General features: G+C 44.3%; 1 protein-coding gene across 2 annotated transcripts in view; it reads left to right on the top strand.

Moving 5' to 3' along the window:
• The window catches only part of STXBP5L (syntaxin binding protein 5 like), a 663,841-nt gene that overhangs the window by 437,955 nt on the left and 210,452 nt on the right, over window positions 1-15,434 (top strand). For both annotated transcript variants that reach the window (XM_030203985.1, XM_030203984.1), the window contains exon 15: window positions 13,327-13,544. In XM_030203985.1, the coding sequence (XP_030059845.1) occupies window positions 13,327-13,544 (218 nt within the window). The remainder of the gene's footprint in view (window positions 1-13,326; window positions 13,545-15,434) is intronic.

The raw sequence follows: 15,434 nt of genomic DNA, 5'->3' as shown, positions 1-15,434 counted from the left end.
ATTATTGTATTAAATTGTATTCTGTTCTACTTTCCATTAAGAATTGTTTTATTAATTTGGAAAATACGCAGAGGAGTCTGAGCCTTCCCCAGTGGTTTCTCCGTTAGAGTTGGTTTTACTGTTTTGGAACAAAACAATATTGTGGGGGTGCAGCTACATGACAGCAACAGTAAAGCAGCTTACCTGAAGAGATAAATTCTGGTAATCTCTTTTATTTAAGCTGGAGCTTTCTTTGAAGCTTCCGTAACTTGAACCGCTGGCTTAATTGCACTCCACAGTGCAAAGTGCTGATGTCTGTTTACTATTAATGTAGCTTTGTTTTGTACTCTCAGCTCTTTTCTCTGTGAAGGTAGTTAGAGCTGTTTTCGTGTCTCAGCTGTTTTGTTATTAATGTCTGGGAATTGTTGTGGCCATAATGGAAGCATTGGCAATGTGGGTTTAAATGGTGCTCATGATGTGATTCAGTCAAGGAGGCAGCTGGGCAGTGCAGTTCGTGCCAAGATGGCAACAGCTCTTGAAGGGAAAGGCATTTAACAGCAAAAAGAAAAGAAACCAATACCTTAGCATGTTCAGAGGAAGAGATGGCTGTGAGCTCCTCTCATGACCGTGCTGTCCTCAGAGAAGAGGTGCGTATGGTGGCCGTTTTGTCTCTTCCTACTGTTGGCAGTGCTTCCCTCCAGGGAGCTGATTTAGAATCTTCATTGCCATGTTCTCAGAGATTCATGAGTCAGTTACTTCTTCAGCTGTCCTGAGACTTCCTCTTGGCCTGGTGGAATATCAGACTCTCTCTCTTGAATTCATTTTGATAATACGGTCGGGGACGCCCAAATCTTGAAATTTAGGTCGTCCTTAGAGATGGTCATCCCTAGACTTGGTCGTTTCTGATTTTCGGCGATAATGGAAACCAAGGACGCCCATCTCAGAACTGCCTGAAGTGCACTGCGCCCCCTGAAACTGCTCCAGGGACCTGCATACTGCTGTGATGGACCTGAGTATGACATTTGAGGCTGGCATAGAGGCTGGCACAAAATAATTTTTAATGATATTTCTTGAGGGTGAGTTAGTGACCACTGGGTGGAGTAAGGGGACGTCATCCCCGATTCTCTCTGGTGGTCATCTGGTCAGTTTGGGCACCTTTTTGTGCCTTGGTCGTAAGAAAAACTGGTCCAGATAATGTCGTCCAAGTGCTCATCAGGGACGCCCTTTTTTTTTTTTTACCATTATGGATCCAGGACGTCCATGTGTTAGGCACGGCCAAGCCCCACCTTCGCTATGGCTCCGACACGCCCCCGTGAACTTTGGTCATCCCTGTGACGGAAAGCAGTTGGGGACACCCAAAATCGGCTTTCAGTTATACTGATTTGGGTGACCCTGTGAGAAGGACGCCCATCTTCCGATTTGTGTTGAAAGATGGGCATCCTTCTCTTTCGAAAATGAGCCTGTAAGGGTATCCCATCCCAAAGAGTGAGTTTTACAATCACAATCATGTCACATAACAGTAGCACTAATGCTATGATTCAAACAGCAAGAGTACTACTTATTACTCCTGGGGAAATTCAGCACAAAATGAAAATTTGTGTAAAATGTTTGGAAATTTTGTGTACAATATTTTAAAATTCTGCATTATTTGTTAATTTTTATGCAGAATTTTCCCAGTCATAAGACCTGACCACTCCCCTAGCTTCTTCCTTCTCCAGTCATAATCACTCTTCAGTTTCTACCCTCTCCAGCTCTTTCTCACCCCAACTTAGCTTGAACCTCTTCCCTTCCCTTCCCTTCCCGTAGCTTTCTCTTTCCCCTAGTTCTTTCCCTCCTTTTAGCCCCCTAACCCCTTCCTCTCTTTGTTCTTTCTCTTCTTACCCCTCACCTTACTGTGTCTCCCATATCATGTGGCATAATAAGCAAGCAGCTGCACAACAAAGCATTTCCTCCTCTGTCAGCTTGGGCCCACTGCTTATTTGAACCATGTGGACTGTACAGCTACTCATTTCCAATAAGCAGTTGAGCTCAGGCCAGCAGAGGAGGAACCAGTTGTTTTTTTCCTTATGCCACATGATCCAGTTGGACTGGTTAAGTGTGTGTGTGTGTCGGGTGTGCCTCACTAGTTTGCTTCATTTCTTTGAATACGTGAATACACATGTGGATAAAGGTGAGCAAGTGTATCTAGATTTTCTGAAAGCATTTGACAGAGTCCCTCATGAGAGACTCCTAAGAAAATAAAAAAAACCCATGAGACAGGAGGCAATATTCTGTTGTAGATTAGGAATTGGATGATAGATAGAAAACAGAGTGTAGGGTTAAATGACCAATTCTCTCAGTGGCAGAAAGTGAATAGTGGACTGCCCCAGGGATCTTTCTGGGACTGGTGCTATTTAACATATTTATTAACTACTGGAACCGTGCCCGTTTCCTCAACAATGAAACGGGCCCTAGGAAGGCTGTCATGTAAGCTTTTTTTTTTCTCTCTCCCTTGCCCTCCCCTCCATGTCCAGCGATTCTCCTCTTCCCTGCCCTCCCATCTGTGTCCCGCGATTCTCTACTGTCCTCCCATCCCAGCCATCAATTCTCCTCTGCCCTGCCCTCCCATCCCTTTCCCTCCCTCCCTCCCTCCCCTCGATGTCCCGAGATTCTCTCCTCCCCTCGATTTGTACCTGAACATTCTCTGACTGGCTGGTACTGGCTTCTGTTCCATTCGTAACATCCATCCTGACGTCAGCTCACCTCCCGTGTTCCCTTCCCTCTCACTGTTCTGGCCTCTGACGTCATTACGTCTTGATGCGAGGGTGGGACAGTGAGGGGGAATGGAATGCTGGAGGCTGGCTGACGTCAGGAGATGTTACGAACCCAGGCAGCCAGACATGGAACGTTGGAGGTGCAAATTATTATATAGGATGATCTGGAAAGGGGAACGACAAATGAGGTGATTACATTTGCAGATAACACAAAACTATTGAAAGTTGTTAAAACACATGCGGACTGTGAAATATTGCATGAAGACCTTTTGAAGTTGGATGACTAGATGTCATTGTGGGCAATATGTAGAAATCTTCTGCGCAGTGTGTGACAGCAGCCAACAAAAAAACCCAAACAGAATTATTAGGAAAGGGATAGAAAATAAGACAAAGAATATTATGATGCCTCTGTATTGCTCTATGGTGCAACCACACCTTGAGTATTGTGTGAGTTCTGGTCACTATATCGTAAAAAAGATATAGCAGAATTAGAAAAGATTCAAAGAAGGACAAAGAAAATGATTAAGCGGATGGAACTCCTGTCATATGAGGAAAGGTTAGGAATCTTCAGCATGGAAAAGAGATAGCTTGGGGGGGGGGGGGGGATATGATAGGGATCTACAAAATATTGCCTAGTATAGAATGGGTAAACGTAAATCTATTTTTTACTCTTTCAGAAAGTACAATGACTAGGGGACACTTGATGAAGTTACATGGTAATAATTCTAAAAATGAACAGGAGGAAATATTATTTCACTCGATGAATACTTAAGTTCATTACCAGAGGATGTGGTATCAGCAGTTAGCATATCTAGGTTTAAAAAAGGTTTGGACAAATTCCTGGAGGAAAAGTCTATAGTCTGCTATTGAGGTAGCGTGGGGAAAGCCAGTACTTGTGCCTTGTATCAGTAACATGATTCTTGCGACTATTTGAGATTCTGTCAGGTACTTGTGACTTGAATTTGCCCTTGTTGGAAGCAGGATACTGGGCTAGATGGACTATTGGACTGACCCAGTATGGTGGTTATGTTCTTAAGGGGGAGGGATCAGAAAGCTGACAAATTTTCTGACTTCTGTTCCATGTGCAGAATTCTGTATAAATTCTGCATTGTGCTGTGGTGCAGAATTCCCCCGGGAGTAACCTATAAATAGGCAGCACTACAAATACTGCAAATAATACACCAACATGCCTACTTCAAGTAAAATAGAACAAGTGTGACTGCTACAGATTTCTACTGAGAAACTACATACAAGCGGAATACTACAACATAGTCACACAAAACACAGACTCTCACCAAATAACAGAAGAAGGAATCACAAATTAGAAGTAAGAAGACATAAAATTGAACTGGGAACCTGAAAAAGTTAAACTCAGCATGTACTATAACACTGGAGAAAAACAGAAATTTCTGCATTTCCTTTTGTATTGAACCCAATACATAGACATATGCGATGCACATTTCCCAGTGGTAACATATTTCAGTTAATAAATTAAAAATAAAACACTTTTTTCTACCTTTTTTTTTTGCCTGGATGTTTTATTTTTCCATCCTTAGTCCCAGTGTCTCTTATTTGCTTTCCTGTCTTCTGTTAATTTTGTTTCCACTGGCCACTGTCTATTTGTTAATTTCCCTTTCTTCTCCTCTCTTGTTCCATTTCCTCACTACACTTCTCTCTGATATATTGCTTCCCTTAAAGTGTACTTTGGCCATTTTTTCTTTTCTGCTGCTCTATTCACTCAATTTTACCCCCTCACTCTTTTTCACTTTTCATCTACCTATCAACTTTCCATCTTATTCTCTCACTCCCTAGCTCTCCCATTTCCCAGTCTCTTTCATCTACTCCCTAATACCACATTTCTTCCCTCTGTAATCACTCTCTTCCCTTGACTTACCTCCTTGACAGTCTTTCCATGGCTTCTCCCACACGGTTCAACAATTCCTAGCATCCCCCCTCCATATCTCTCTCTACATCCTTGTAGCCTATTATCCCCTCCTCTCCTTTTTCCCCTTGAAGCTTGACATCTCTCTGACGCTTTCTCTTCATCCACAGCATCTCCCTGTCCCATCTCTCCTTCCCTTTCACCCCTCAGCTGAGTCCACCATCATTCATTCCTCCCTCCCACATTTCTCCCTCTCTCCCTGCCTTGCGTCTCCCATCCCCTCCTGACATCTCCCTCTCCCTACCTCCTTTCCACCTCCCTTCTGCCCCTGACATCTCTCCCTCCTTTCAACCCCCATCTGATACCTGACATCTCTCCCTCCCTTCTGCCCTATCCTCTAAGTCCCATTATCCAGCATCTCTCTCTTCCTTTCTTCCCACCCAACTAGTCCAATGTCTCTCCTGCCGTGCCTCTTCTTGGCAACATCTTTTCTCCCACCTGTTGTCCAACATGACACTCTTGTTCTGCTCTCCCCCTCTCCCTCATGATCTGACACCTCCCTCTTTCTCTCTCACTCGCCCCCCATCCCCAGCATTCCAGGTATGTCTGCCTTTCTCTCCTCCCTGTATGCCCTTTTTGCCTTCTAAAGGCCACTTGCAGCAGCAGCAATTCATATAGGCAGCCCGGCTGCTGTCCTTGGTGTGTTCTTGGTACTGTTTCCCACCTTCTCTGACATAATTTCCTGTTTCAGGGGCATGATGCAGTACAGAGAACATGTCGAGGCTGGTGGCAGGGTGGCCTATGTGAATTGATGCTGCCATTGATGACTTTTAGAAGTCAATAAGGGTATATGGGGTGGGTGAGGAGGGGAGATGCCTTAGCAGGGCAGAGTAGGGCGATAAATGAAAGGAAAGTGGTGGACTGGGGGGGGCAGGGCATGCTCGGAGGCAGCTGGGGAGAATAGCAGGCTGGCCAGAGGTGGCCGGTTCAAATCCCATTGCTGCTCCTTGTGATCTTGGGTAAGTCACTTAACCCTCCCTTGTCTCAGGTACAAACTTAGATTGTGAGCCCTCCTGGGACAGAGAAATAGCCAGTATACCTGAATGTAACTCACCTTGAGCTACTACTGAAAAAGGTGTGAGCAAAATCTAAATAAATAAAAATAATAATGCCATGCTGCTCCCCTCAGTTGGCCTAATTATAGGGCCACCCCTGGCTCTGCTAGTCATGGTTCATGCCCTAGCTTATCTTCTGGAGCAGAGATGTTGGTCTCCATAGCAGTGGAAGTTCATCAGAGCCAATAGGTTTCAGCTCAGCAGATGTTGAGACTGTTAGGCCACACAACCTCAGTTGTGCATATCCCACCCAGTTGAGGTTGGCCCAGTGGACTGTAGCTTCTTGGTGGTCCAAGCCACAGGGAATCTAGCGGATGCCATCACTGTAACTTCTTCTCTAGAGAAGTCTCTGTCTTGCTGGACAATTTGGAATAATTAGACCATGGTACTGCCATTCCAATTTCATCCCTTCCACAAGACATTGAAAATAGATGTATCCAACCTATACTGGGGAGCTCATGTAAATTACTGGCACCTTATTTCTCACAGATCAAGCATTAATATACCCACATTTCAATCTAGACACTCTGATCTCATCCTTCCCAAAAACTCTTATCTGCCTCAATTAGTTTTTTCTGGAAACTCCCTCCTACAACTCCCAACAGAACTGAAGGCCCCATATCACCCATTCCCTACCACAACTGATATCAAAGCCATCTCATCAACCCCCAGCCCCCAATGTTCTTCCAAATTCCACTCAGTGGAGCGTCCTGCTCTTCATCCCGGACACTCTGATCTCATCCTTCCCAAAAACTCTTAATTTGCCTCAGACAATTAGTCTTTCCTGGAAACTTCCTTCTACAACTCCCAACAGAACTCATGGCTCCCATATCACTCATTCCCTACCACAACTGATATCAAAGCCATCTCATCAACCCCCACCACAAAGTCCACCCAAAGGAGTGCCCTGCCCCTTAGTCACGCTCCTCCGTTGATGCAACAAAGGAGGCACCCACTACTCTGGCGCCGGTCTGGACCTCTTCACTCTGCTTCTGAGAGTGATGTGTCTCTGGGGGCGAAGCAAACTGTCTCAGACCTGACTGATGGATGTGAATAGAGGAGGCTCCCAAAAGATGACCCAGGGAGAAACAGTGATCAACATGAAGCAGCAGGAACGCACAGCAGAGCAGCCCATCTATGTACAACCTCCAGTTCTCTTCATGAGCTAATGAAAACTCTTTCTGAGCCACTTGGTACTTGTTATCTTAAGTACCTGACCTGAAACATTTTGGTTTTTTGTGGCAGTCACTTCAGCTCCTTATACATGGTTTCATCATTAGCGAGTAGTTCTTTGCCCGCTTCCTAAGGTGGTGATGGACTTCCACCTTAACTTTGTCCCCAAAACCTTATGCCCATCCTGGTGAACATGCAGTGCACACTTTTTAATTGCAAGAGAGCCTTGGTCTTCTATCTGGAGTGGAATAAGGCCCAAAGACAGCGCCCCCAATTTTTTTTTCTTTTGACACCAACAGGATAGAGACGGCCATCAGTAAATGCTCTTTATTCAGTTGGCTAGTGGATTGCATCTCCTTCACTTTTTCCCAGACTGGGCTGACTTTAGAGCAGGGTTGGGCAACCTCAGTCCTCAAGGATCTGCAACGCAGTTGGCTTTTCAAGATTTCCCCAATGAATATGCATGGGATCTATTTGCATACAATGGAGGTAGTGCATGCAAGTAGATATCGTGCAGCCTTCAACTGAGGTTGCCCATCCGTTCTTTAGAGAGTCATATCACAGCTCACAATATTAGAGCAATGGCTGAGTCGGTAGCGTATCTGAGATCAACCTTCATAGAGGAGATTTGCAAAGCTGCAATGTGATCATCTGTCCACATATTCAGATCTCATTACTGGCTTGACCAGGATTCTCGACATGACAGCTGATATAGTCAGACAGTCCTTCAGCATTTGTTTGGGGTCAAGAGTGCAACTCTTCCCCACAGGCCCATTTTGCTTCAGTCCCAAAAAACAATGCGGCATATAATTGCAAGATCCAGTGTGGTAAAAGCAAAGGAGCAGGTCTGAAGAAAATCTTATATTTAAAAGGATTTTATTCACTCCAATAGATAAAAGAACCTGACACAGGCCGTGTTTTGCCCTTTGCAGGGCTGCATCAGGGGCAGTAAAGACTGTTAATAAACATAAAATTGCTGTTAGTATCAAATCATAAACAACTACATAAAAGTAAATACATAAGTGATTACTTAATACCACAAATGTATAAGACGACCAAGCAAATAGTGGAACAGCACTACTAATGTAAAACCACTAATAAAGGACACAAATTCTGTATTGATTATGGATATTTAAATAAATAAATAAATCTGTTTGAACATAAAATAGGTAATTATTTAAAAATATAGAGATGAGAGAGTATATACCTATGTTTTACACCTAATGGGTATCACCTATGTGATAAAATAGCTTTGAACAAATAAGAAACAGAAACCACTAGGAAATCTCTTGCAGTTCATAAGGAATGACAGTGCAAACTTGCTAGTTCTCTACGCATCCAAGGGCATCTGACAAGCAACTCCCCATAGTGTTCTATATAACCAGTCAAAAATGAGTTTAACAAACAAAACAGAAAAATAAATAGGAGCCATACCTCATCAATCAAAACTATATAGTTAGAGATAATTTTTAGAAAAGATATCTAAAATCACCATTCAAAGTAGTAGCAGCAGCGCATAAGGAGTAAGACACAATTGCCAGCTCTCTGTCCAGCAAACACTGCAGCACAACTTGCAGCTGTGGTGAATTAGACAGGTATTTTCTCATAATGCCTTTTTATGCATAAAGCACAGGTCAAAAGTGACCTTACCCCAAACCATTAAGAAATATCCTACAGTTTATAAGATATGACAGTGCAAACTTGCTAGCTCTTTATTTAAACTTATTCTGTTGGGGACCACTGGTTAACGATTTCTCTTTCTATACATATACCAGATGGCAATAGAATATTCGTCTCACAACATGTGAATGTTGAACATTAATTATCAACCCAGGACCTCAAAGCTGCCAAATAGAGAGCTGCACGGGAACGGGATTCACAGGAATCCCGCGGAACCCTTGGGATTTCCACAGGGACGGAGGCAGTTCTGCGGGGTTCCCGCGGGGACGGAGGCAGTTCCTGTGGGGTTCCCATGGAAGTATAAGCTGCACCTGCACCAGCCTCTCATCTACCGAGTACCAAGTTCTTTGAGTGCTGTCTCCTCCTCCTCCTCTTCTTCCTTGCTTTAACAGTACAAATGTGGAAGGTCTTCCATTATGGAGGTGGTAGAGACACAAATGATGACGGAATTCAAAAAGGCATGGGATGAACACAGAGGATCTCTAATTAGAAAATGGAAGTTATAAAAAACCTAACCTTAAATGGCTACATGTGTGTGAATGTGTCAAGTGATGCTTAGATGGCGACTCTGGCTGTGATGAACTAGGGTTGATACCGGGCAGACTTGTATGGTCTGTGTCTCATACATGGCAATCTGGTTTAGGATGGGCTGGAAAGGGCTTAGACAGCAATTTCAGTGGCTGGAACATAAGGACCGTGCTGGACAGATTTTTATAGTCTGTGTCCCACAAATGAGAAGACGAATAGACTGGAGTGGGCTTCAACGGCAACTCCAGCAGTTGGAACATAAGGATAGGGCCAGATAGACTTCTATGGTCTATGTTCCAGAAACACGAAAGAAAGACCATACTCAAGTATATAATATCACACTCATTGATTTAATCATGAATTGATAATGAGTGTGACTATTGGGCAGACCATTCAGGTCTTTATTTGCTGTCACTTCCTATGTTACTATTAATCCTCTTTTCTCCCGGGCTGATGCCCAGACCTCAGATGACACAGGCATGAGCATCGGATGTCACCTGACCTACTGGTGCGTGCATGTGGTGCCCTCTCAGCCAGTAAATCAGAGACAAATCTTACATGTTCACACCAGAGTGTTCCAAGTTTCAACTTCCATTCCTTCCTTGCCTACAGTGCTGTGGATCAAATCCAGAGAGAGACTGAGGGAGCTGACCGGAATTTTCTTTTATGTACCATTAAATTCTTACGGGGATGGGTTAAACTCTTGCGGGAACGGGTTGGGATGGGTTAAATTTTTGCGGGGATGGGTGGGGATAGGTAAGATTCCAGCAGGGACGGGCAGTGATGGGTAAGATTTCTGTCTCCATGCAACTGTCTAGTACAGGCACAGTTAGTGACAGTGATAGTTTTGGCAACATGTTTACCTGCCATCTTGCTGTTTAAAACGCTGCTATTTCAGTTTGCAATGAACTTCTCTTAAAACCTATGTACTTTCAGGTGAGTTGAGAGAAGACAATTTTCAAGCAGTCAGTTTGTGTGGGTAAATCACTATTTACTTGCATAATTGGTTTTGAAAATGGTCATCCTGTTATTTCCCAGAAGGATTTCATTTTTTACCGTCAGGGATTAAATCTTGTTTTTGGACACCTGCCTTCATCTTTTGCTCTATAGCCTAGCCATTGCCATAGAACCAAAGCCAGAGACCATGACTTCCTCTGAAGCTTAATAGATGTTCACTTTGAATCTGGTTATTAGGTGTTCCTGGTATACATTAGTTGGAATGCACCTTCTCTATATAAGGAACGGGAGTTGTCTTGAAATCAAACCCAGGGTTTTCAAAACAGTACTTAGCACAGTAATCTCTGACCAGTCACTGCAGAAAGTGTTCTCATAACCACAGTGTTTACTAAAGTGCAGTAGCGTTTTTAGCGCATGCGCTAACTGTATAGGCGCCCATAGGAATATTGTGGGCACCTACACAGTTAGCGCTTGCTAATGGTTAGTGTGCGCTAAAAGCACTAATGCGCCTCTAGTGCGGCTTAGTAAATGGGGCCCTTATATTAAATGATGCAATCTGAACCAATATCCACTAGATATTAGATTAAAATTATTAACCCTTAGGATCTAAACCAGATCTTGAATCCAGGTAAGAAAGGAGTACAAATGGTTTTTAATGATGCTTCAAATATTTCTAAGATTTGATGGCTTCAGGGGAGAGGGGTAAGATATGGCCACAGTTGGAGCAAACTTGGTTTGAGCAGTATCCTCTGAGAGACATACCTTGGCTGTCAGAAAGATCATTGAGAGGGTTGGTCAAAATGGCTCCACCACTTATTCAGTGGCCTCTTAAGACCTGGAGGGAAATTAGAGGGCGTTTCTTCCCAGGGCGTAGGCACGTTTTGCACATGCCTATATGATTTGCCCCTGGGTTTCCACCGGGGATATTGGATCCCTGCGATGTCAGGTGGGAACAGTTAGGCTTACGTGAATTGGTTCATTAATCTCATCCCATGGCTTTTCCTACCATCTCTATGCTGATGACTCCCAAATCTACCTTTCTACCCCTGATATCTCACCTTGCATCCAAACCAAAGTTTCAGCGTGCTTGTCTGACATTGCTGTCTGGATGTCTCAACGCCACCTGAAATTAAATATGACCAAAACCGAGCTTCTCATTTTCCCCCTCAAACCCACCTCCCCGCTTCCCCCCGTTTTCTATTTCTGTTGATGGCTCTCTCATTCTCCCTGTCTCCTCAGCTCGAAACCTTGGGGTCATCTTTGACTCTTCTCTCTCCTTCTCTGCTCATATCCAGCAGATTGCCAAGACCTGTCGTTTCTTTCTTTACAACATCCGTAAAATCCGCCCCTTTCTTTCCGAGCACTCTACCAAAACCCTCATCCACACCCTTGTCACCTCTCGTTTAGACTACTGCAATCTGCTTCTTGCTGGCCTCCCACTTGGTCACCTCTCCCCTCTCCAGTCGGTTCAAAACTCTGCTGCCTGTCTCGTCTTCTGCCAGGGTCACTGTACTCATACTACCCCTCTCCTCAAGACCCTTCACTGGCTCCCTATCCGTTTTCGCATCCTGTTCAAACTTCTTCTACTAACCTATAAATGTACTCACTCTGCTGCTCCCCAGTATCTCTCCACACTCGTCCTTCCCTACACCCCTTCCCGTGCACTCCGCTCCATGGATAAATCCTTCTTATCTGTTCCCTTCTCCACTACTGCCAACTCCAGACTTCGCGCCTTCTGTCTCGCTGCACCCTACGCCTGGAATAAACTTCCTGAGCCCCTACGTCTTGCCCCTTCCTTGGCCACCTTTAAATCTAGACTGAAAGCCCACCTCTTTAACATTGCTTTTGACTCGTAACCACTTGTAACCACTCGCCTCCACCTACCCTCCTCTCTTCCTTCCCGTTCACATTAATTGATTTGATTTGCTTACTTTATTTATTTTTTGTCTATTAGATTGTAAGCTCTTTGAGCAGGGACTATCTTTCTTCTATGTTTGTGCAGCGCTGCGTACACCTTGTAGCGCTATAGAAATGCTAAATAGTAGTAGTAGTAGTAGTAGAAGGATGGGAGATCCTTAGCGTTTGGGGTAATACAGGAAGAATATGGAGTACCTGCAAGTAATGCATTCCAATACCATCAGTTGAGCGATTTTATCCTTAAACGAGCAAAGGGGGAGTTAAATTTAGTGGAAACGCAACTGGAACAGGCAATGGCCTGTGGGGGGGGGGGGGGAGAGGAGGGATATCGAGAATCTACAAGGCACTACTCCAGCAGACTAATCCTTTTACCTACTACACACAAAAGTGGGAAAAGGCATTGGGGATAGCCTATGAAAATACAGTATGGGAGAGGGTGTTTGGCCTCCTGCTTCAGGTATCAGTGTCCAGCTCCCTAGTAGAGAATAGGTATAAGATGCTCTATTGCTGGTATTATACTCCCAAGAGGTTGGCTAGAATGTTCAAGGGAGGGGGGGTCAGCTTTGTGCTGGCGTCAGTGCGGTGAGGTGGGGGATATGTACCATATCTGGTGGTCTTGCCCCTTGGCACGAGAGTATTGGACAAAAGTTTTGAAGCTTGTACTGAGCATAGCAGGGGTCAGTTATCCTATGAAAATGGAACATTGTCTTTTGCATGTTAAACCACAGGATGTGACGCTGAATATCCACCGGCTGCCCACACAGGTGTTTGTGGCAGGTAAATTAGTGCTGATGGCAGCTTGGAAACAACAATCCCTGCCCGATATGACTGCTGCTATGCAAGCTGGACTATATTCATTTGATGTCTAAACTCACAGCAATGCGTACAAACAGTATAATAGCATACCATTGAATATGGGACCTATATATATATATATATATATATATATATATATATATATATATATATATATATATATATATTTCTAAGATTTAAAAATGAAAAATTGCTTAAAACATATTAAAGGGGCAATAATCAGACCCACAGTCTGAACAAAACACGGGTAGGGTTAGATTATTGGAGGGAGATTTCATTTATAAATCTTCACACAGTTTTTGGTGTATGCTTTGCCCCTAGTCCAGTGCAGGCAGAACGTACACAAATACCTTTGCTCCTGTATTATGTACACCAGCGAGATTTTTAAAATAAGACTCTAGGAGCACTGCAAGCACTCTCCTCTTGTATGTATTCTTTATGTTCATAGAGTTTATAAGAGATAACACAGAAAAATGTAGACATTATAGAAAGGTAATATTTTGAAATATATTTCTTTATTTTGCAGCAACTCTTCAAATGTTGTATAAGCTGAAAACTGCAAAGGTATTTGAAAAACTGAAACCTGGAGAAGGAAAGCAAACAGCAGAAATTGTTGAAGAGGACCCTTTTGCTATTCAAATGATCTCTTTGTGTCCTGAAAGCAGAATATTCTGTGTGGCAGGAGTTTCTGCCTATGTTATCGTCTATAGATTTAGCAGATATGAAGTCACAACAGAAATAGTGGTAAGTCTCATGAAATGTACTTGTCATGCTTACCTTCAAACACTACTTGTCATGCTTACCTTCAAACACTAAGGGGCAATTTAATAGCAAGGCATGCTAACATTGTTAATGTGTATTATTTACTGAAGGGCCCATTACATAAAATGGGCCCTGTGGTAAATATATCAGGTTTTCAAGTTTATTAGTATTTTTTATACCACCTATCAGCACACCATCTGGGCAGTTTACAATATAAACAATAATGATATATAATTAAAGAAGAGAAATACAATCATCTATATAAATAATTCTCACCTCCAATTCTGAAGCTCACTGAAGGTCACAGTGTGGCAGGGAAACAGTGAAACCCTGTAGTGTTGTAGCCTGTCACCACCACTCACTCTCACTCTGTCATACACCCGCCCTCAGCCACACCCCTTCCGGACATAATTCACAACCCCAACGTTCAAATGAAGCCACTCGAGCTCCACCCACTTCCGTGAAGGGTTCGTAAATTCGTGGTGGTGAAGCCTCTCCACTGACCATCTGTCCATCTCTGTCAGTCACGCCCTCGCGTCGAACGTGATGACGTCGACGGCAGACCAACGATGAAAGAAAGAAACGGTACGGGAACGAAGGGAGCAGTAAGGTAACACGCCACCTCCTCTCTCCACCCCCCCCCCAAGGACGCAGCTTCCCCTCTCCACCCGCCGCCGCCGAGGTCGCCGCTTCACCTCTCCACCCCCCCCCCCCCCCCAGTTCCACATTTCCCCTCTCCATCCACCCGCGAGGTCGCTGCTTCCCCTCTGCACCCCCCCCCCCCGCAAGGTCACGTCTTTCAAACTCCACCCCCCCCCCCGAGTTTGTCGCTTCCCCTCTGAAACGCAGCCCCCGAGGTCGCCGCTTCCCATCTCTACCCTCCCCCCTGGAGGATCGCCAGTAATCTGCAAAAAGAAAAAAAAAAAACCACACGGAGCCTTCAGCCATTGCCTGTCTGCTCTGCAGCCACTCATCTCTCCTCTCACACTGGCCCTGGAGCGCCGGAACACGAAGTTCAAAATAACTTCCTGTAGCTGCGCTCCTACAGGGACAGAAAGAGGAGACAGGAGCAGCAGCAGCACCAGAGCAGACAATCAATGCCTGAATGCTGCTGGATGCACTGCGAGCACACAACAGGGAGGGGGGAGGGTGGGCTGGGGAGGGGGACGAAGAGGAGCAGAGAAGGCAAAGGGGAATGCACCCCCTGCTTTAAACACTCACATATACACACAAACACACACACAGTCTTTCAAACACATACACTCACTCTGAGGGGGGAGGGTGGCCTGCAACTTGGAGGGTGAAGGGGCCGCTGACAGGAGGGGGAAGAACAGGGGCACGGTAGGAGGAGAGGAGGCTGCACTGGGGCAGGGGAAACACAGATAAACCAGATTGCCTTCCTTGCTTACACTGCACTACATTGCCTTACGTCCACTCCTGTCTACAAACAGAGGGGAGGGAGGACCGCATGCAACTCGGAGGGGACACAGGGAGAGACCGGGGGAGGGGGAAAACCTTGCTAGTGCCCGTTTCATTTCCTACAGAAACGGACCTTTTTTACTAGTCTTCAATAATAAGTAAAAAGGTAAAGGAAAACAGTTGTCTTGCTATAAACCAGGTAAAAAAAGAAAAAATTAAGTAGTTTAAGTCTTAATAAAGAGGAGCATTTTCAGAAGTGATTTACTTCTCAAACGATTTTTTAAATCTAAAGGATATAGGTAAAATATTCCAAAACATTAGCGCTGTGACACTAAAAATGGTACGTCTAATAGTATGTAAATGAATATGCCTAAAAAATAAACAACAAATTTTGATGTGACAGTGACATAATAGGATTATATGGTACCAGATGAGAGAGAAATTAGAAATGCT

The sequence above is a fragment of the Microcaecilia unicolor genome, chromosome 5 (genome assembly GCF_901765095.1).
Source record: "Microcaecilia unicolor chromosome 5, aMicUni1.1, whole genome shotgun sequence".
NCBI classification, from domain to species: Eukaryota; Metazoa; Chordata; class Amphibia; order Gymnophiona; family Siphonopidae; genus Microcaecilia; species Microcaecilia unicolor.
Note: the sequence above shows the minus strand (reverse complement) of the source record. Positions and strands in the feature narration are given on the sequence as shown.